General features: G+C 55.2%; 1 protein-coding gene across 1 annotated transcript; it reads right to left on the reverse strand.

The window, feature by feature from the left end:
• Nucleotides 1-10,892: 10,892 nt before the first annotated feature.
• Nucleotides 10,893-17,895, reverse strand: NT5M (5',3'-nucleotidase, mitochondrial). Its single transcript, XM_041462387.1, has 5 exons — nucleotides 17,552-17,895; nucleotides 14,913-15,013; nucleotides 14,478-14,538; nucleotides 14,035-14,149; nucleotides 10,893-13,873 (listed from the first exon to the last, which is right to left on the reverse strand). Exons 1-5 carry the CDS (start codon nucleotides 17,813-17,815, stop codon nucleotides 13,716-13,718), a joined length of 699 nt encoding a protein of 232 aa, XP_041318321.1. The 5' UTR covers nucleotides 17,816-17,895; the 3' UTR covers nucleotides 10,893-13,715.
• Between the last annotated feature and the right edge of the window lie 2,304 nt (nucleotides 17,896-20,199).

Raw genomic sequence — 20,199 nt, forward strand, 5'->3', positions numbered from 1 at the left:
GCCAGCACTGCCTGGGAGAATGCTGGGGATCCCTTTCCTCTGGGGACCCCAGGTGGGTTCTGGGGCTGTCAGGATGGAGCTGTCCCCCTTCTAAACCTGGGACAGCATCACCAGCATCCCTCCTGGGACAATTTGAGACAGTGGCTGGCCTTCCAGACAAAGAGCCTTTGGTGATGAAATGCCTCTTGAGCAGCTCCATACCAAACTGACAACCAGCCCGTGCTGAGGTCATGCTCTTCCAGCTGGGTTGCCACCAGCCAGTGAGTTATTGCAGGAGGAAAGAGAGGATTTAGCCTTCGTTTTTCCCTCCTGCAAAAAGCTGGGTGTCTCTCCCCCAGCCCTGAGCATGGATCTGAGGCTGTGAGACCCTCACCCTACTCCCTCCATGGCCCCTGTGCATCCCCCACTGCCACCCCAGTGTGTGTGAGCTCGTGGGAAGCTCCTACAACATGCAAGCGTCTTCCAACACATTCCCCACTCACCAGAGTTCGGGCAGACCCTGGATTACCCCCATTTTGGGTCCTCCCCAAGCTGGCCTTGCTTCCCAGCCTGGCTGGGCAGAGGAATGGCAAAGAGTTCCAGCACACAAGGGCTGTTTCAGCCCCATCCCAGCCACGGGCTCTGGGAAATACCCTGTGAGCCCGCAGGATTGTACTGGCAGGAGTGATAGATACCGATCCCTGTGGCTGATAACAGCCTTTCACGGCTCCTAGCCAGGCTCTCTGGAAAGGTTCAGCCTCCCACAGCCCTAAGGAGAGGAAAGGCAGGTGCAAACAGCTAAAAATTGGTTTGGGGAGAGGCAGGGCTGTGCTGTGCCAAGCCCTGCTGCGTTCACAGCGGGTATCAAAGGTGGTGTCGCGCCCCAGGAGAGCCCCTTGTCATGCCACATACCCCCCACTAACACTTTCCAACTCCTGTGCTCATTTTCACCCAAATTACACTGGAGGTAGAAGTCAAAAGGCAATTTCTATGTGCATCAGGAGAATTGCTGATGGAGGATAGAGAGGCGAGACAGCTCCTGCTGAGAAAAACGCTGCAGCGTGAGCCCAGCCCTCCACCAGACACCGGAGCAGCCGCCCAGAGGCCAAACTTCCTGGGAAATCTGGCTTCCTTGGGCTGGCCACTCACGGCACGGCTGGGTTTGTTTTGTTCTGGGCTTGAGATACCGGTGGGATGAAAAAAATGCTTTGTAAGTGTTGAATTAAAAGGATGATGCAAAAGCTGCAGGGTGCTTGGGCTGGGAAACGTGAGCGGCTCGCAGTCGGCCCCGACGGGGCTCAGGCTGTTTGGAGAACATGGGGTTTCTGTGATTAGGCTGCTCATATGACTCAATATATAACCACCAGTTACACACTAGATTTAATCTTGGGTCAAAAGTCATGGATAATTCAAACCACGCAGAAAATGTTGATCGCCTGCTTGCCGAAGCTGTTTTTCTCTGCAATTCTTTGTTTGGGCTAAACAACCTCTGCAAAGCAAATGCAGCCTGGCTCAGGGCAAGAGTGGAGCCTGTCCTGGCTGGAGTAATCCCTGTTCTCACTCCAGGAGCTGTCTGCTCTGCCTGCATCCCACATCCAACTTTCTGAATCTCGTTTCATCTCATGCATTTGCTGTGGGGAAAAATAAGGATGATTCACGCCCTAAATTTCTCGTTGGAAGCATCCCATCAGTCCTCAGCCAAGTCATCTCACTGTTTGGGCAGTGAGGGTGCCTTCCTCACCCTGAGGGAGCAGAGTTGGGAATGCTGCCTGTCATGTCCCTGTAGCAAGTTGGATACCTGACTCCCTGCATGTTGTATTTCATTTGGTTCCTCTCAGGGACTGCCCCAGTTTCTTGGTTTGGGCAGTTTCTTTCCCGACCAAATCACAAAAAATGCTCTGGTATCTGAAAGATGCCAGTGGGGATGGTTAGGAATGTTCTGCCTGGTTGGGTTTAATGAGCAAAGGATTCCCAAGCAGGGTCTTGGAAACACTGATCAGGTCAAAGATCTGTGCCTGGGGTGGTGAGGGACTGGACCTGGAACAGCCCAGAGAAGCTGTGGGTGCCCCATCCCTGCGAGTGTCCAAAACCAGGTTGGACAGGGCTTGGAGCAACCTGGGATAGTGGAAAGTGCCCCATGGAAGGGGACTAGAACCTCATGACCTTCAAGGTCCCTTCCAACCCAGGCCATTCCATGATTCCATGATCTTGAGCTCTGAGTTTTGAGTGTGTTTGTGGGGAGTTTGCTGCTCCGTGCACCCATGAGCAGATGATTGTCCTTTCACTGCTTTCCAGAGGCAGCATCCCTGATTTCTGGTGAGTTGCTTCTTTGCTAAAAGCTCCACTGGGCAGGAAGGGGAGAAGCCATCCCTCAGCTTTGCAGAACACTGCCTTGCAGGATGGTTATTTGTAGGGAATGCAGCGTCCCTTTGCCGGTGGCAGCAGACGTCACTGCTGGGTTATCGCACAGGGACAAGGGCCTGTCGTGGAGCATGGCTGAGCTCATTCATCACTGAACTCCTCTGCTCCTCAGTCTCCTCTCAGGTCATTAGGAAGGATGAGTGATCCCTCCCTTCCCCTGCAAAACCCTTTGCCATGCAGTGACAGAGAAGGATGCGAAGAGCCCCCAAGAGCACAGAAAAGCTTTTCCATATAGGAACACGAAGGAGGCAGGGAAGCAACATCCAGTCCATTTTGCAATCAGGAGAGGCACTGAAACAACCACCTCACCCAGGGCTGGGCAGGATGATGCTAAACCCCATCTCTGGGCAGAACCTCCCCCTGCCCTCACCATGGAGCTGCAGGCACAGCCAGAGGGTTTTACCAACAAACCAAGGATCTGAGCCTGGGGTAGAGCCAGCCACAGCCAGAGAGGGCTGATTCCTCTCCCCATACATCTGCACAGGAAAGAGGCAAAGCCCTTGGGGATGAGGAGAGAAAGCACTGGAACAGGCATAAACAGCTTAGTAATAATACTAATGATAGCAGTTAGCACGTCGGCAGCGGTTTGCAGCGCAGAGCTCTGTACAAACATTAATTAGTGCAGGCAGACAATTCAGCGATATGGTTCCCATTTTGCCAACTACCATGAGCAGAGAACCGACCATCTGCTTAAATCCTCTTTAATTTAATCCCAGCGCCTTCATAGGAAAATCCTGAGCCCGTTTCAGCCTCAGATGAAACTGCCCAGGAGGGGAGGGACCCTTCAGACTCTCCTGGATGCCACCAAGGGATGTTTGAAGGGTGTTGGTGGCTGTGGGCTGAGCCTGGAGGTGGAAAACACACGGTGGATGTTTTCTGTGTCAATAAATACACGTGGTGTAGCCAGAGCACTGGTGGTTTTCCTTGAGACACGTGTTGCTGGAGTCTTTGGGGTTTTCCATTTGGAGATGTAGAGTTGGTTTGGGCTATTCTCATCCTTTGCTGCCCTGCCTGTGGTAGTTTTTATGACTTGTTGGGACAGCTGGTTCATTAATAAAAAATAAAGCAGAAGGGATTAAAGCCCTTTGGGTGTCTGTCCTGGCTCCAGGAACATGTGTGGCTGAGAGTGCAGGCACCAAACACCAGGATAAGCTCAAGCTGCTGAAATTGGGGGATCCAGAGCTTTTTTTCTTTAAGGATTATTGCACAACAAGCACAGACTGCAGCAGGGTTTGGCCAAAGACAGGGGTCAGCACTTGGGGCTTTGTTGAAGCCCAGCACAAGCCAGACACAGGAACAGCACCCCAAAAATTCCTGGGGGAAAAGCAGATATTGCAGGAGGGTGAGCAGCTGGAAGCAGAGCTGTGATCACACCTCAGCACAGCAGTGCAGTGCTGCTGGGGGTGCAGCCATGCCTGGGGCTTTCTGCAGCCCTCCCTTGCTCCACAGATAATTCCTAGGCAGGAAAAGAGGCAGATGGAAGCACAGGGGATGGAAAAGGCCAATGCTCCCACAAGGAGATCCCCTTCTCCTTCAGCAGCAGGAAAACATGTTTGCCCACTCTTAAGCTAATATTGAAACCACTGAGCTTTCCCAAACACTGTGTCTGAATTTCCCACTGCACGTGAACTCATCAGCCCTACACATGGAAGAACGTGCTCAGCTACAGCACAGGCTGCTTTTCCCAGGCTGATTTATCAGGAATAGTGGCTTTTTTTTTTTTTTTTCACTAGGTATAGATTTAAAAGTCTGTGATGGTGGAATCTTCCCTCTTCTCTGGGCAGATGGGTCTTAACACAGAGTCAAGAAGGGTTTGCAAAGAATTTTATTTTTTCTTTAGACAAAAGAGCTCCTGAATCACTTTGTCCCTGACTGAGCACATCTCATGTTTCATCTAAATCCTGCACTGAGCTGAGCTGGACTTGCAGCTACATTGCAATTATGCAGAAGCTGAAATGCTTGGCTAAATCAGGGCTTTCCTCCTCTCACCATCTCCCAGGACCTTTTCAAATCATCCCCCAGCCCAGCCATGTTTTGAGCCCAGGGTGGTGCAAATGGCGCAGATAATGCTGATTTCAGCAAGATCCTCCAAGCTTGGGCTCTCTCTGAGTTTTGTCTTGTGAATGGCATCCCCAGGCAGCTCCTGCATCCCATCTCCACACCAGGTTGCCTTGTTAAGTGTCTGATTTTAATTTCTCTCAATCAGGAGCTGGGCCCGAGCAATTACGTAGTAACGAGCAATTCATCCAGGGGGAGAGTGTGGATCTAGGTTAATTGGTCTGACAACTGAACCCAAGCCTTTCTGGTTTTGCCCAGTTTTCCTTATTTTTCTCTCCTTCTGCACAATCTCTGCAAAGCTCTCAGCCTTGTTAATTAAGGAGGTAACTTCACCCCAAGGGCTGTTTTGTTCTCCCCTTCCTCCTTCGAACGCAAGAATAAAAAAAGCAGCAAGAATTAGCTAGTTTGGGATGAAACAACCACCTCAGAGCAGGACAGAGCCGGCTGGAGTCAGACTGTGTGGAGCTGCTGCTGCTCTCCTGGGCTTTGGGGAAACAATGCTGCGTGGGGAAGGCAGGTGCTGGGCCAGGAACACTCCTCCAGGCATGTTTGACGTGTTCCACAAGCACACTGCAAAGCAGGAGAGGGTGGAAAACAGCAGGGTCCCTAGGGCTGGGGGGTTCTGGGGGGGTTCATGGCTGGGGCTGCAGTGCTGCAGATTTGGGGGCACAGGTGCAGGAGGGTTTATGGCTTCTTGGGAACATACAGCCCTAAAGGTCTGGGCACTTCTGAAACCCTTTTGCTACAAAACACTGTCAAAAGCCCTGTCCATGGGAGGGTCTGCCCTGTGGCCACACCAGGAGGAGTAGAAATGAAGCTCTGCCCTTTCTTGGTGGGCTCTTTTTATGAATTCCCATGACAAAGCTGGGCTCTGCCCATGCTGGGCAGGGTGGGACACTCAGCTCCTTGTTTTCCTGTATCCCTTAGGTGTGGGCAGTCCCAACTCCACTATACAGGGAAGAGCTAGAACATATTCTGTGCCTCCATTTTCGTAATCTGAATGGTTGTGGGTAACCCAGAGATCAGTTTTGGAGTGAGGAGATGCCGGTGATGTTGACAGTCAGAGATGTTTCCCTGCAGACTGGTATGTCCTGCAGAGAATAAGCTGGCCCTAGGGCAGGGAACCAGTCCCAAAACATCCCCTGTGCTCTGAGGGTGGCTGAGGCTGCCACTGGCACCAGTGCCTGTCCCCAGGAGCCACCCAGGAGCACTTTCCCTGGGATAAAAGAGGATGTGCACAAGCTGCATGAGCAGGAAGCACAGCTGTGAGACTGCTCTGCTAGACTGGAAAAGGAAAATCTGTTATAAAACAGGCACCCAAGGCATGAGCTTGCTTTTCCAGAGGCTGTGAAAACCAGAGGGTCTGGGACTGAGAGCAAAGGAGATGCCTGCAAGAGGAGGGGTGGTAACACCTGGAAAGCTTCAGAGATTGTTCCTCGGGGCTCATGGAGTCTTACCTGGCATGGCTGTGACTGGGAGAGGAAGGGAGCAGGGCTGGGGCATTGAGCCAGGGGTTCCCAGCTGGCCAAAAGGCTCGTGCAGGTGGGCACAGAAAGGGTAACACAGGCACCAGGAATCCCAGTCCCACCGAGCTGGGGAGCTGGCTGAGAGCTGGGGCTGGCTGCTGCCCACACCTGGATGGTGCCTTCAGCAGTGGGATCACAAAATGGTCTGGGTTGGAGCATTAAAGACCATCCAGTTCCAACCCTGGTGACAGCTCTGAGCCTTGCCTGGGTGGCAGCAGTGTGGTGTTCAGGTGCTTTGCAGCACCAAGTCCCTGCCTTTCCCATCCCTCCTCCTGGGAAGGGCTCAGCCCATGCAGCAGGAGCTGCTCCTCATCCTCACACGTCCCGTGCTGCTCACAACAGGGCCCTCTTGCCTCACTTTTACTAAACAGAAGCCAACTCCCAGCCTCCACAGCTGCTGCCAGTGCATCTCCCAGCACTTTTGGGAGTTTCCCTGAGCCCTGTGGTGTTTTGAAGCCATCCCCAGGAGCTGTTGGGTGACTCACCAGAGGGATGTGAAGGCAGCACAGGTGCTGCCCAGCTGAGGCTCCCACTGGGATGGCATGAAGGAAAAATGCCATGGGCACATAGGGGCTCACAGGCTTGATTATACCTCCACAGACCCTCAAGTGCTATCACCCAGTACCTGAACTACAGCCCTTCAATAATTACTGTTCATCTCCCTCCCCAGGATCTCAGTAAAACAGACCCAGCTCCAGCCCTGGTTACCTGGAGATGCTCAAAGCAGATTCAGGTACATGCAGTATTGAACCCAGACACAAATTCACCCCAAATCTGTCCAATTAAAGTTTAAAATAGTGTGTGTTCAGGGTGAGTGTGTTCTGGGAGAGGAGCAGCGCCGTTTCTCCAGGGCACCTTCTCCATCCCAGGATCATTGCTGGCAGCCAGCAGCTGAGGAGGAGTGGACAGGTGAGGGACAGCGATGAGCTCAGGGTGGTGTGGGGTGTGCAAGCTCAGCTCCACTGGTCTGTGCCCATGGTGTGGCCTGACAGCAGTGCCCTCCCCTATGACGGCTGTTTACAGAGCTGGACAGGATCCCTGGAGCCCTCGTGTCCACGTCCCTCTGGCTGCAGGACACCAGGGTTCTACGAGGTCAGACCCTTCCCCCAGCTGCATCCATGAGCTGGGGACCTCCAGGAAAAAGCCATGAGCTGGGAACCTCCAGGAAAAAGGCACTGGTGGGATGTTGCTGGCAGGTTTGGTGGTTGGTGGGAACAGCAGGCGAGGTGGCCTCGTGCTCGGGGTTGCTGGTCCCGGCGGTGCTCCGAGTGCAGCGTCAGCTGGATTTTGGCAGCTCTGAGCCCTGGTCCCTCACTGCCCACAGTCCTGGCCCCAGGGAGGCTGGGAGAAGGTGGCATGCTCACGTCTGAATACAACATGTTCCCCAGGCATGTTTGTTAACATAGTCACAAATAAATATTTTGCAAGATTTTTGCCAGGAGGACGGGCTTAATGTGTGTGGAGCCTTGAAGGACAGGAGAAAGCCAGTGCAGCCTATCATGTGGGCTCTGCTCTGGCCTCCCCAGCACTGCTGGGGCAAGAGAAGTTATTTCTCTCTGGGGAGTGCATTACTCAAGTCCCTGTGCACTAATTGAGAAGCAAATCCCATTAATCCAACCTGGAGGGAAATAATGTCATAGTGCTGGGGGAGAATGGAAGGGCCAGCAAAACCCACCAGAAACCACCCTAGTCCCCCTGTCCTTACCACTGTCAGATCTGCCCCCACTCTGCTCCCCAAAACAGGCTCTGGCTTCAGAGTGAGCAAAAGAAAAAGGCAAAGTCATGTTCCAGCTCCTTGGGGGATTTCAGGCTTTCGGGGCAGGATGTCAGCCCTGGGAGAGCTGTGGGCTCCCAGGGGGAAGCAGGGCCAGAGCTGAGCAGGGGAAGGAGGGATGCCCTGGGCTGTCAGGGGCCTTCAGCATGTGATTTTTCCAGGGATATTTTCTATATGGACCCTATAAGTGCCTAGTTCATCTTCTAACCCACAAGTCATTCATGTTTTTGCCCATCCCATTCTCTGCCCCATCCAGCTGGAGAGACAGCAAGTGGCTGGGAGGAGGCTCAGCAACTGGTGGAGGCCACCCCAGAACATTTCCCCATCCCTGGAAGTGTCCCAGGCCAGGTTGGATGGCACTTGGAGCAACCTGGGATAGTGGAAGGTGTCCCTGCCAATGGGTTGCAATGAGATGGTTTTTCAGATCCCTTCCAGCCCAAACCATTCCGTGATTCTCTGATTTTCCTGGCGGCTGCGGCTGCCCCTCGGTACCCCTGGTGTGTCTCTCTCTGTGCCTCCGGGCTGCAGTGCCCAGCGGGACGGACACAGAGGGCATTGGAGCCTGGGCTGGGATAACCGGGAGGGCTGGAAGAAAGGCTGGCACATGGTGCTGAGCGCAGGCTGGCAGCTCCACACGCGATCACACAGTCCCCTCTAGTGGATATTCCTCTTCCATCCACATCCCATCCTCACGGATGTCCTGCCCGCACTGCCTTGGCTCCAAAGCCAGGTCCCAGCAGTGACCCTGGAGCACCATCCTGCTCCTCTCCTGAAACTGGGCACGGTGGCAGAGCAAAGCCCATCCAGCTGCCTCCAGCTGCTCCATCGCTTCCTCCGCTCCTTCCCCTCCTGCGTGTCCGGGTGACTCATCCTCCCTCCAGCCCCGTCCCCTGCCCTGCCTCTGTCCCACACCACCCGCTGCCCTTGCGTCAGGGCTGGCCCCGGCTGGCCCCTGCCTTCCTGGCTCTCCCTCCGCTGGGATTTCACACTGCTCCGAGTCATTTGGGCAGTGGCCAACATGAGCCCGAGCTAATGAGCACCCGAGCTAATGAGCATCCGGGCTAATGAGCACCCACTAGCGGCTGCTTCCAGGACCCAGGGGCCAGCATCACTTGTTCCTACCCTGCCAGGGCCTGCTGCCTTGGGCCAGGTCGGACTGGGGAGAAGTGGGATGCTCTCAGGTGGGAATCCCCTGAGGGGTGAGTGTTTGAACATTTGTCCAGCAGCTCCTGCCCATGGGAAGGGTGCAAAGGCTCCCACCAGCACCTTGAGCACTGCCCTGTGCCGTGTGTACCATCTCCTCTCTACCTCTGCCTGCTTTGGAAACTGCTTATCACCTGGAATTTATGTGATATCTGCAACCTGAGGCTTTTCAAGGGAAAAAAAAAAAAGCCACGTAGGAGAGCATAGAAGAACAGACACAGCTGCAGACCAGGAGTTCACCATGCTCCATCAGGATGCAGCCCCTCCAACTTGCCCCATCTTGTACTGGAAACATGACCCTGGTCCCAGTGCCACCATCCAGCAGCCCCAGCTCAGGCAGAGCTGATGCCAAACCATCCCTGGGCCAGGGAAGGACGGGGTCTCCTCTGGGGAGCCGGGACCTCCAGTGCAGGGCGAGGGCAGTGGGGATGGAGGAGGAGCTGTGGCCCAACACTTGCTACCAGGAAGCCCCAAAAAGCACCTGGAAGGGCAGAGAGATGCTTGTTGCTAAACCAGCCCTGGAACAACTTTATGGGCGCCACAGCAGCACCCTGGGGAGGTGCACACCCAGTTCTGTTTGAGCTGGCAGCTGAATCACCTTGTCCCCATGCTGGCCAGGATCCCTTGGTGTCCCAGCTTCAGCAGGACTACAGATGTGACCCTGGTAATCCCTTGTGTCCCATCCTGGAGCCACACCAGTACAAGGAGCACACAGTCAGGTTCTGTCCTGATTTTCCCAGCCCTGCTGGGTTGGTCCCAGAGTCCTCCCTGGCTCTGATCCCTGTGTCCAGCTGGGCTATGGCATTGCTCACAGCACGCAGGTTCTGGTCAGGCACAGGGACTCTCATGACACAGCTCCACAGTGGGCAGGGGAGTCCATGGACACCTCACAGGAGTGTCTGGATGTGGAGCAGCCAGCAGTGATGGATAAAGCATAAAATCCCAGGGAAAGGCAGCCCATGGCAGTCCCAGCCCCTTTTTATAGCTTCTGCTCTGTGGCCCAACAGGACACACACTTCACAGCTTTATTTATTATACAATATCTTTAGAACAATGAACTCTACCCTGCACTTGGCTTTATTTCTGCCCACAGGGACTGTGTCTAACAGGCTGATGGCACTGCCAGGGCAGCAGGGCTGGTTCCAGGTTTTCTGGACAAGGAGACATTCCCAAACCTGGAGGTGAAATGCCCCCCTTTTCCCAGAGCCATGGCTGGGAAGCTGCAAACCCCAAACCCCATTTTTAGGCAGCTGGATGCCAAACAACCCAGTGTTTATTGCAGTGCTCCTCATTTGCCTCAGGTTTATACATGTACATTCAAAAACAAAAGCTCTGTGTATCTCAGCTGGACACAGACAGGCTTGAAGGACCAACGGGCCGATCCATCAGCCATGGAGTCACCTCCTGGTCCTGAGTGTGGGAGCAAACAGTGCAGCTACCAGCTCAGGCTCTCTGTACATGGAGCTGGAGCCTCAGGCATGAGAAACTCCAGCTCTGCTTTCAAGTATATTTTATGTGGTGTATTTATCTCTGGCATCACATCTCACCACGGGGAAAAGTCCTGCTGGCCCCAGAGAGCCACATCCCTCGGGTCTGCCCCGGCTCCTGGAGCCACACCAGTACAAGGAGCACACAGTCAGGTTCTGTCCTGATTTTCCCAGCCCTGCTGGGTTGGTCCCAGAGTCCTCCCTGGCTCTGATCCCTGTGTCCAGCTGGGCTATGGCATTGCTCACAGCACGCAGGTTCTGGTCAGGCACAGGGACTCTCATGACACAGCTCCACAGTGGGCAGGGGAGTCCATGGACACCTCACAGGAGTGTCTGGATGTGGAGCAGCCAGCAGTGATGGATAAAGCATAAAATCCCAGGGAAAGGCAGCCCATGGCAGTCCCAGCCCCTTTTATAGCTTCTGCTCTGTGGCCCAACAGGACACACACTTCACAGCTTTATTTATTATACAATATCTTTAGAACAATGAACTCTACCCTGCACTTGGCTTTATTTCTGCCCACAGGGACTGTGTCTAACAGGCTGATGGCACTGCCAGGGCAGCAGGGCTGGTTCCAGGTTTTCTGGACAAGGAGACATTCCCAAACCTGGAGGTGAAATGCCCCCCACCCCTTTTCCCAGAGCGATGGCTGGGAAGCTGCAAACCCCAAACCCCATTTTTAGGCAGCTGGATGCCAAACAACCCAGTGTTTATTGCAGTGCTCCTCATTTGCCTCAGGTTTATAGATGTACATTCAAAAACAAAAGCTCTCTGTATCTCAGCTGGACACAGACAGCTTGAAGGACCAACGGGCCGATCCATCAGCCATGGAGTCACCTCCTGGTCCTGAGTGTGGGAGCAAACAGTGCAGCTACCAGCTCAGGCTCTCTGTACATGGAGCTGGAGCCTCAGGCATGAGAAACTCCAGCTCTGCTTTCAAGTATATTTTATGTGGTGTATTTATCTCTGGCATCACATCTCACCACGGGGAAAAGTCCTGCTGGCCCCAGAGAGCCACATCCCTCGGGTCTGCCCCGGCCTCGGGGGAAGATGACAGATTTGGGCAGCTGCTGGAGAGATGTGCCAGCTCATTTTGGCTCAATAAGCAGGGAGAAGGCTCTGGGGAGCTCAGGCAGCTCATATTTACATGGTACCGTTAGAAAAAAAAACAGCTTGGACCCCATGAGGTCACCCTGGCTGCACAGAGGGGCCAACAGCTGGTGGAGGGCTGGTGGAGCCAGGGGGTTCCTGATGTTCAGCAGCTGCAGCAGCTGCCCATGGTGCTTCCACACTGTCCCAATTCCCAGCCTGCAAACCCCCCAGCCAGCTCTTGGCCAGAGGGCTGCACCTCAGGCAGCTGCACATCTTAAATAGACCCCTCCAAACCAAACCCACCGCCCAGAGAAGCACACAGTGGTTTAAATAGGAAAGAAAAATGAAAAAAAAATAAAGAAAGAAAAAAAGATGCTTGTGGTATGTAAGTCCTACTGCCCTGGGCTAACCATGCTGACTTTGTAAACTCCCCCCATCCCCAGAAACAGGGCAAGCCCCAAGTCAACACAGGCCCCATCCCTGGCCCTGCAGCACCCAGGGAAGGCACAGGTTCCAAAGCACCAACTCCAGAACCCCTCCAGGCCCTGGGTACAGGAGGGGTCTGGCTGCCACTGTTGAATTACATTATTTCTTGGTTATGTAGCTTCAAGTTCATGTCCTTTCGTTGATGGGGGTCCACAGGAGAGCAGAGAGGCAAAGCAAAGGTGTGAGCACAGGGTGCAGGGTGACAAATCCCAGCCAAGCCCTGGCTACCACCTCTGCCTGTGGGGTTACGTGTCCAAGTGAGGAATTTTACTGCTGCAGCCAGCAAGTCCTTGGGCCAGGAGGGCAGTGGGATCCTGGACAGAGTGGGGACACACAGCAGCGGGGGCTGATGGCCTCTGTGGTGTCAGCAGTGACACACCCAGCTCACCCCTGGGGCTCGGCCTGCGGGGGCCCAGCACCAGCTCCCACTGGGGACAGCCAGGCTGTGGCTGCCCTGTGGCAGTGCCACAGGCAGGGAGGGGATGCCAGGCTCTCCCAGCAGCTGGGATGTCTCTCTGAGGCCAGGAGCAGCAGCAGCAGCAGCTTTCTCCTGTCAGGTTGCTGAAGTTCAAGGCCGGACTGCTGCGGGCTCAGAGAAGCAAAAATGAGACAAACAAGGGAGGAAGAGGCTGTGGGCACAGCTGTGCCAAAACCATCCCTCTTGGAGCTGCCCTTTGGTCTAAACCCTCCCTTTTTGGGGGCCAACTGCAGCTTCCCAGCAGCGCTGGCTGCTCCCAGAGCTCAGCAGCCCCTGCACTGTCCCCTGGCAGAGGGGGCTGGTCCAGCTGTGTGTGCTGTGAGCCCTTTGCACCAGCCAGGCACTGAACACCTCTCTGCAGGGGCCCAGAGCCAGGGGAGTGGGGCTGGCAGCATGCTCTGTCCCCAGACATCCAGAGCTGGGACTGTGGTGGAGCTGCAGAACAAACTACCCTGGGCACCTCTCATGGGCTCCCATGCTGCTTTTGGCCAGGGTAGAGTTAATTTTTTTTCACAGCAGCTTGTATGGGGCTCTATTTTCTGTGAAGAACATTAACTCTACCCTGGCTGAAACCAGCACAGCTCCCCAGCCTTTAACAGCAACATCCCCCCAACATCTTCTCTTGCAGTATGTGAGAGCTGCAGACAGCATCCATGGACATGTTTGTGACAATTCCCAGTGCAGGGAGCAGCCCCTGCCTGCTCTCCCTGCCCTTCCAGCCACCCCTCTCCCCAGATCCAGGCACTGCCAGGGGGAGAGATCTCCTGAGGCAGCCCCTTGGGATGAAACCTTGCAAGGACTAAACAAACCACGCACATGATCCCTGACCATGACGTGGAGGGGAGGATGCAGAGCTGGTCTGTGCCCTGCAGTGCACCAGGCAAGGGCAGTGACACGCTGAGGGTGACCTTGTCCAGGCTGTGGGGGGTGCAGATGCAGCACAGAGACCCCAGGAGCCAGTGGGAAATGCCCCCCAGCCAGGCTGTCAGGTCCACAGGCACAATCCTGCTGTTGCTCCCTCGTGGCAGGGCTGGGCTGGGGTCTCTTTTTCAAGTCCAGGTGACAGCAGCGCTTCAGCTCACCCTCCTCTTCCTCTCTGCAGCAGAGACAGCATCTGTCTGTCTGTCTGTCTGTGGTTCTGGCCTTCAGCAGGACTCCACAGGGACACAGGCAGGTGGCTGCAGCCCCAGGTGGCATTGGGGGCCGGTGTTTAGGTGGCCTGGCCGGGTGGGAGGCGTTTGCTGTCCAGAATGGCCTTCCAGTCATCAGACCAGGAGTGCAGCCGGCGGCTGGGGGGCTTCAGCTGCAGGTGCTTGTTGTGGCAGGCAGTGAAGAGCACATGCTCCCAGGTGGGGTTCTGCTCTGCCCCTGCAAGGGAAGGAAGGTCAGTGGTCTGGATAACTCCATTGAGACACTGAGGTTGATTTTACTTCAACATGAAGACCCCAAAGTTACAAAACCCAAACAGCACAGCAAGACCAACACCATCCCTGGCTGCCCCCAGTCAGTGCTTCACCCTCAGCCCTTACCTGTTATATCAGGTCTGTCGTCTATAAGCAGATCAGCAGAAACCACTGTTTTATCTCGTGTCAAAACAATCTGCTCAAGAAATTCGGGGCCAAAGTGCTTCTCCACCCAGGCATACTGGAAGGCAAGGGATGGCTGGTGAGCTCAGGGAGGCTGATGGATGGGGCAGGGGTTGCTTGGTGGGGTGGAAGCAGCCCTGGCCCCCACACAGGGAGGATATCTCTCTTAGTAAGTTCATTAGTGGGATGGATTTGGATGCTGCTGGAGTAAAAGTTCTTTGAAAGCCAAGCAGCTTTTGATGTCATGATGAAAGACTAAGACCAAGAGCCTCAGTGCATGCAAATGGATGGAACAGGTAAATTTTACAGCCAGAGGCATGCAGGGGTCAGACACCTTTCACTGGGCAGTGTGAATGGACGGGGAGCTGAGATTTGGGCCTGCTCACCTTCTCATAAGGGCAGTACCGGTACTTCTTGATTGGGCTCGTGCAGATGAACACATCAGTGCTGCCACGAGGAGAAAAACAGGGGCAGAGTGTCATTCTGGGCCAGAGCAGGCAGCAGCCCAAAGCGAACCCCCCACCACACACAGATCCAACAGATTTAAGACATTAATCCCCCATCTCACAGAATCCCACAGCACAATCGTATTCCCCTTTTCACAACCTTTGCTGGGAGCAGAGAGCTGAAGGGAAGAGGCTGCACGTGGCTGATGCTCTAGGTGACTGCTCCAGGAGTCAAAGCCCTCTCTCCCCTCCCTTCCCTGATGGCTGGGAGATATTTATTTTTAATGCTGTTGTTGTATCAGCACTTCTGCCAAGAGGTGGAAGTGAAGACACAGCTGCTCCTCTGTCCATCCCCACACGCAGGTCCATACTCACTCTGCCAGATTTGCCATTTGCTTCACAGCTTCCACAGCCCCAGGGAGAGGGTCCAGCTCGATGAAGAAGTTTTTGGATTCCCAGATGCTGATGGCTTTCTCCTGTGAGGGGAAAGCAAGCAGTTACTGCACTTCTTGCAATTTTTCCTGCATGCGCATCCTCCTCACTCTTTGCTAGGACAGAGGATGGGACAGGGAGAACAGTGGGAGCACCAGCTCCAGTCCCTCCTGCTCCCCACCCAGCAAACTGCAGCCACCCCATACAATTCAGATTGCTCAGGAACAAAATAACAGGTTTGGTTTTGCCTCTGCAGCCCCACACACAGAGGGAGCTGCACCTTCCTGTAAGGCCAAACACCAGAGATTATCCAGATCCAAACCAAACCCATGCAAAGGGACAGATCCACGTGGATCCAGCTGACATGGCCTGGTGGCCCTGCTCTGCCATGATGCTGTTCAGGCACAGGTGCTGTCTGGCCTATTTGTCTCCATGAGATCACTTAAAATAGCAGCCAGGCTGCTCTCCCAGGAGAAGGTACATTACAGGAGGAACCACGTCAGGATGAATGCAGATGCTCCTCCTCAGGGAAGCCTGGACAAGGCCTAGCAGGCAAATAGAGCATCTCCAGGCAAGGATTTGAAACACAACATCCAGGACAGCAGCCTGGGTGCACTGGTATGGCACAGGGAGAACAGAGAGGAGATCACAGGGAGCAAAGCCTTGGGGTGAGGGCAGAGTCCAGGGGCTGCCTGCAATGGGTCCAGCACAGTGCTAAGGAACAGCAGCCCCTGCACTGCCTCAAACAGGTTTACAGCTTGTCAGGTGCCAAGGAAAGCAATTATTTTGCACAAACACAGTGTCCTCAGGGAGGAGAGCTGGGAGGAAGCAGAAGCAGCCCAGCCCCAGTGCTGTGGTGCAGCTGAGGAGCTGCAGATGCAGAAATGCCTCCAGGCTCCATGGCAAGGACAACCAGCCTGAAAGTTTGCCATGCAAACATTCAAACTCCAGTTGATCTGCCTCAGACTGAGCAGTAATGGTATTTTATTTTTAAGATATTGTCTGTAGTTGCACAAGAGACCCCTGAAAAATGCAGCCTCGTGCAGCAGAGCACTTCAAACTGCACTGAAGTGTTTTCTTACAGCAGCACTTCCACAGCTATCCTGCTTCCAACTGTGTCAAAAAAGCATTTTGCAATCAAGCTCAGCTTGAGGAAAAGACCCAGTTCACTCCCAGAGCCAGAAAAATTCCCTGTGGCACCATGACCAGCATGCTGACCAGCAGATGGAAAAATCCCCCAGGCTGGGAATCCCACCATGGGCCAGGACAGACCCTCAACCCCTAAGGAATCTCCCTGCCTGTCCAGGGCTCTCATCCCTCCAGGTGAGGCTCTTCCTCTCAGAGCTGGGACCTGCAGCTCGTCGGACTCTTTGGCTCCTGTTTTCTGGTCCCTGAAGCAGGTCAGTGGGGCTCTCTGGTCAGAGCCTGGAATGGCCCACGTGTCTGTAGCCACAGAGCAGCTCCTACTCACTTCAGCCCTGCCCTGAAACCACGGGGAAAACCAGGCCTGCCCTGAGGTCAGACAGTGCAAGTTGTTCAGCCCAAGGTTTTGGTGGCTTTACATGATCACAGCAGACACAAGACGAGCTCACTTCATTGAACACATCCAAAGTAGTTACGATCAAGGAAGAAAAAAACTGTTATCATGTCTTACCCCTGCCAAGCAGGGGTCTGAGCAGCTGCTTTACTGCACAAATGATGTCCTGCTCTTCCCTCTCACCACTCCCAGCCAGGAAGGACAACTTATTCCTTCAGCTCATCAAGTTGTTTAGGACTTTGCCCATGGGAGAGCCCTGGACCTTATTCCCACTCCTTTTCCTGTAACCATCATACTCCTAACAACATAAACACTTTTATTTACCATAACACATTTCATCCAGTGCAACTGCAATCCATGGATGAGACCGCAGACACCCACTGGGATGGGAAATTTGTAGAGGCAGAAACCACCTCTCTACAGCAGTCAGCCTGTTGCTGAATGCTAAATTACAACATCAAGAGAGGTTCTGCTTTTAAGCTTTAATTATTAAACTGAATACAATAATTTCTGGCATGGGAGGGCTTGGGTTATTTTAATTTTAAGTAAGCCTTCAAATGAAGCATCAATTGCATGGTTTGTTCTAACTGCTCTGCTGCATCCCACCGCTCACATTGCTCTTGAGGAGCTAAATAATCCATCTAGGAATGGTACCAATCCAAATTTGAGCTAGAAAAACCCAGCTACACAATCTGGGGTATTTCAAGACAGATGTTCTGAAATATCCCCTTTCCTTGCATCTGTCTCCATCCAGGCATGCAGAGAAAAACCCCACTAGGCCATCATATCAGCCTGGTCTAGTGGAAGATGTCCCTCCCCATGACAGGAGGTTGGAACGAGATGGTCTTTCAGGTCCTTATCAGCCCAACCCATTCTAGAATTCTAAGAAAGACACAGACGTGCACAAAAAAAAAAATAGATTTCTGGGGAAAACTCACTGCTGGATGCCCTCCTGTGCTCCTGTGGGAGCTTTTTGGTGGCCCCCACAGCCCTCCCCACATGACCTGGGGGTCAGAGGGTCCCGGGGGGGACAAGCACAACTCACACTCAGCTCGGGTCCCAGGCGCCCGTACTGCTCCGACACCCAGAAGCCCCTCCGGTCCTCCAGGGCAATGTAGGGCTTGTCGGGGTACCTGGCCCTGAATTTCTTCAGGAAGCCTCCCTCGAAGTCAGCCAGCACCCCGTCCATGTCCACCAGCACCCGCAGAGCCCGGCGGGACCCTGCTGAGGGGCCCAGCCCCCTGCCCAGCCCGGCCAAGGCGCCGCAGCGCCGGGGCCGCAGGTGCAGGAAGCAGCTCAGCAAAATCATTGTGGAGAGGGATTTGGGGAAAGAGATGGGGGATTTGGGGCAGGGGATGGGGGATTTGGGGCAGGGGGCTCAGGGGAGGGAATGGGAGGCTCAGGGAAGCAGGGTCCTCAGAGTAGGGGGCTCGGGGAAGGGGATGGGGGCTTGGAGCAGGGGAAGGGGACTTGAGGAAGGGGAAAGGGGCCTGGGACAGGGGATGGAGCCTTGGAGCAGGGGAAGGGGGCTCAGGGAAGAGGATAGAGGCTTGAGAAAGGAACTGGGGAGCTTGAGGAAGGGAATGGAGCTTGGAGCACGGAAAGAGGGCTCGAGAAAGGGGATAGAGAGCTGGGACAGGGGATGGAGCCTTAGAGCAAGGAAGGGGGCTCAGGAAAGGGGATAGGAGCTTGAGGAAGGGACTGGGGAGCTTGAGGAAGGGGATGGGGGTTGGAGCAGAGGAAGGGGGCTCAGGAAAGGGGATAGGAGCTTGAGGAAGGGACTGGGGAGCTTGAGGAAGGGGATGGGGGTTGGAGCAGGGGAAGGGGGCCCGAGGAAGCAGATGGGGGGCTCGGAGCAGGGGATCGAGGGCTCAGAGCAGGGCTGGGGGGGCTCTCCAAGCAAAGCGGGGTGCCTCAATTCCAAGCACGCAGCGAGGCAGCGAGCAGCCGTGGCAAGCTGCAGCAGGAGGCAGGAGCGGCCGGGGGGCGCCGGGGGAGCCGAGCGGCTGCCGGGGGGCGCGGCGGGGATGCAAAAACCCGTCCTGGCCCCCAGCGCGTCCTCGCCCTGCCCGCCCCATCCCTCCCCGGCAGCGGGGCCGGTGGCCGGCGCCGAGCTCGCCCCGACCCGGCAGTGCAAAGCCCAGTTCCTCTTCCCGGTGCCTGCCGAGCCCGGAGCGCCGGCACCGCCTTAAAGCGGCACAAGCGCCCTGCGACAGCGCAGCGGCTCCGCCGCCAGCCCGCCCTAAAGGTACCCCGCTGCCCTTGTCCTGCCTCCCTCCCTGCCTCAGTTTCCCTCGCTGGATTCTTTGGGATGCCCAGTCCCTCGGCATTCGGGTCCCTGCCTGCAGAGGTGGTGGGTATATTTGGGGACACACGTAAAAAATGGTGATTTTCTGCATGAAACGCACTCGTTTCTGAGTTTTTGCGCCGTGTGACAGCTCTGTCCCCACGTGTGACAGGAGCCCTTAAAAGCCAATCTCCGGACCCCAAAGAAGCAGCACTGCACCAAGGAGGGATCGATTTTCTGAGCAGACACCAAAGATCTGTTCAAAAAAAAAAAAAACACTTTGGGGGTTAAAAGTGATGAAGAAGAGGGAGTTCTCCAAGTGGTTCTGACAGGATTAGGCAACCACTGAGCAGGGAAATAAAAGTTTCTGCTCGACAGCAAGAATAAGGCTCCAAAATATTTAATTTTTCAAGTCCAGAATGTTTTCAAGTGGAATGTATTGTCTTTGTTCCACAGAGAGGGCAAATTTGCTGTTGGGATCGGGTGACCTGGGGAAGGTCACGGAGGGAGGGAAGGAAGGAAGAACTGGCTGGACACCACGGTGACCTCAGCTGGGGCTGGGAGGGGAATGTGCCAAGTTCAGGTCTGTGTTTTGCTTTCACTTGCACCGCAGGCGTTTTGCTTCCTGCAAGGAATGGGATTTCGACACAGCTGGGTGTTCCTGACTAAGCAGGGAGGGAATTCATGCAAATGTATGGCTCCCCAGGGCAGTGGTCAGGGCACGGAGCCTGGCAGAGTTCGAGGAGCATTTGGAGAACGCTCCCCGGCACACGGTGGGATTTCGGGCTTGTCCTGTGCAGGGCCAGGAGCTGCACTGGATGATCCCTGTGGCTCCCTTCCAGCTCTGGATATTTTAAAATTCTGTGATCTCCACTCAGGCTTCCATCATCTTCATGGACACTGAACCACCGACACATTCCCGGCCTGCTGCAGCTCCCGAGGGAGGGAAAATCCAAACCCACCTATTAACCCGAGCGATTCCAATCCCACTCCCTGACAGCAGAGCACACGCTGCACGCCACGAGGCCCCGGCTGAGGGGACAAAAGGGATTAAACCTCTGCTGGCGCAGCGCAGCCATTCGGGTGGGCTTCACCGCCCGCCCCGCGGGCAGCGGGAGGGACCGGCCGCCCGTGTCGGGCAGGGCCCGGGGTCACGGATGGCCCGGTGTCGCGGGGGTCCCTTATCACAGGGGCCCTGGTGTCGCGAGGGCCGCATGTCGCCGGGGTCCCCGGTGTCGCGGCAGGCCTCGTGTCGCGGCGCGCTGACGCGCCGTGACGTCACCACCGTCCCCGTCCGCCCCCTCCGGCGCTGCTGAGTCACGGCCCCTCCCGCGCGCCTGACGCGGGCCCGGCGGTTGCCACGGCGACCGCGCTTCTCGCGAGAGGCGGCGGGAGCGGCGCGCGGG

This window comes from Pyrgilauda ruficollis, unplaced genomic scaffold, assembly GCF_017590135.1.
Source record: "Pyrgilauda ruficollis isolate IOZ18807 unplaced genomic scaffold, ASM1759013v1 scaffold16, whole genome shotgun sequence".
NCBI classification, from domain to species: Eukaryota; Metazoa; Chordata; class Aves; order Passeriformes; family Passeridae; genus Pyrgilauda; species Pyrgilauda ruficollis.

Excerpts from the sequence above, each read along its gene's own strand:
- NT5M (XM_041462387.1), bottom strand. The coding sequence starts at position 17,815 with ATGATTTTGCTGAGCTGCTTCCTGCACCTGCGGCCCCGGCGCTGCGGC. Across the intron at positions 14,539-14,912 it reads CAAATGGCAAATCTGGCAGA|CACTGATGTGTTCATCTGCA; the intron begins GTGAGTATGGAC and ends TCCTCGTGGCAG. Across the intron at positions 14,150-14,477 it reads GGTACTGCCCTTATGAGAAG|TATGCCTGGGTGGAGAAGCA; the intron begins GTGAGCAGGCCC and ends CTTGCCTTCCAG.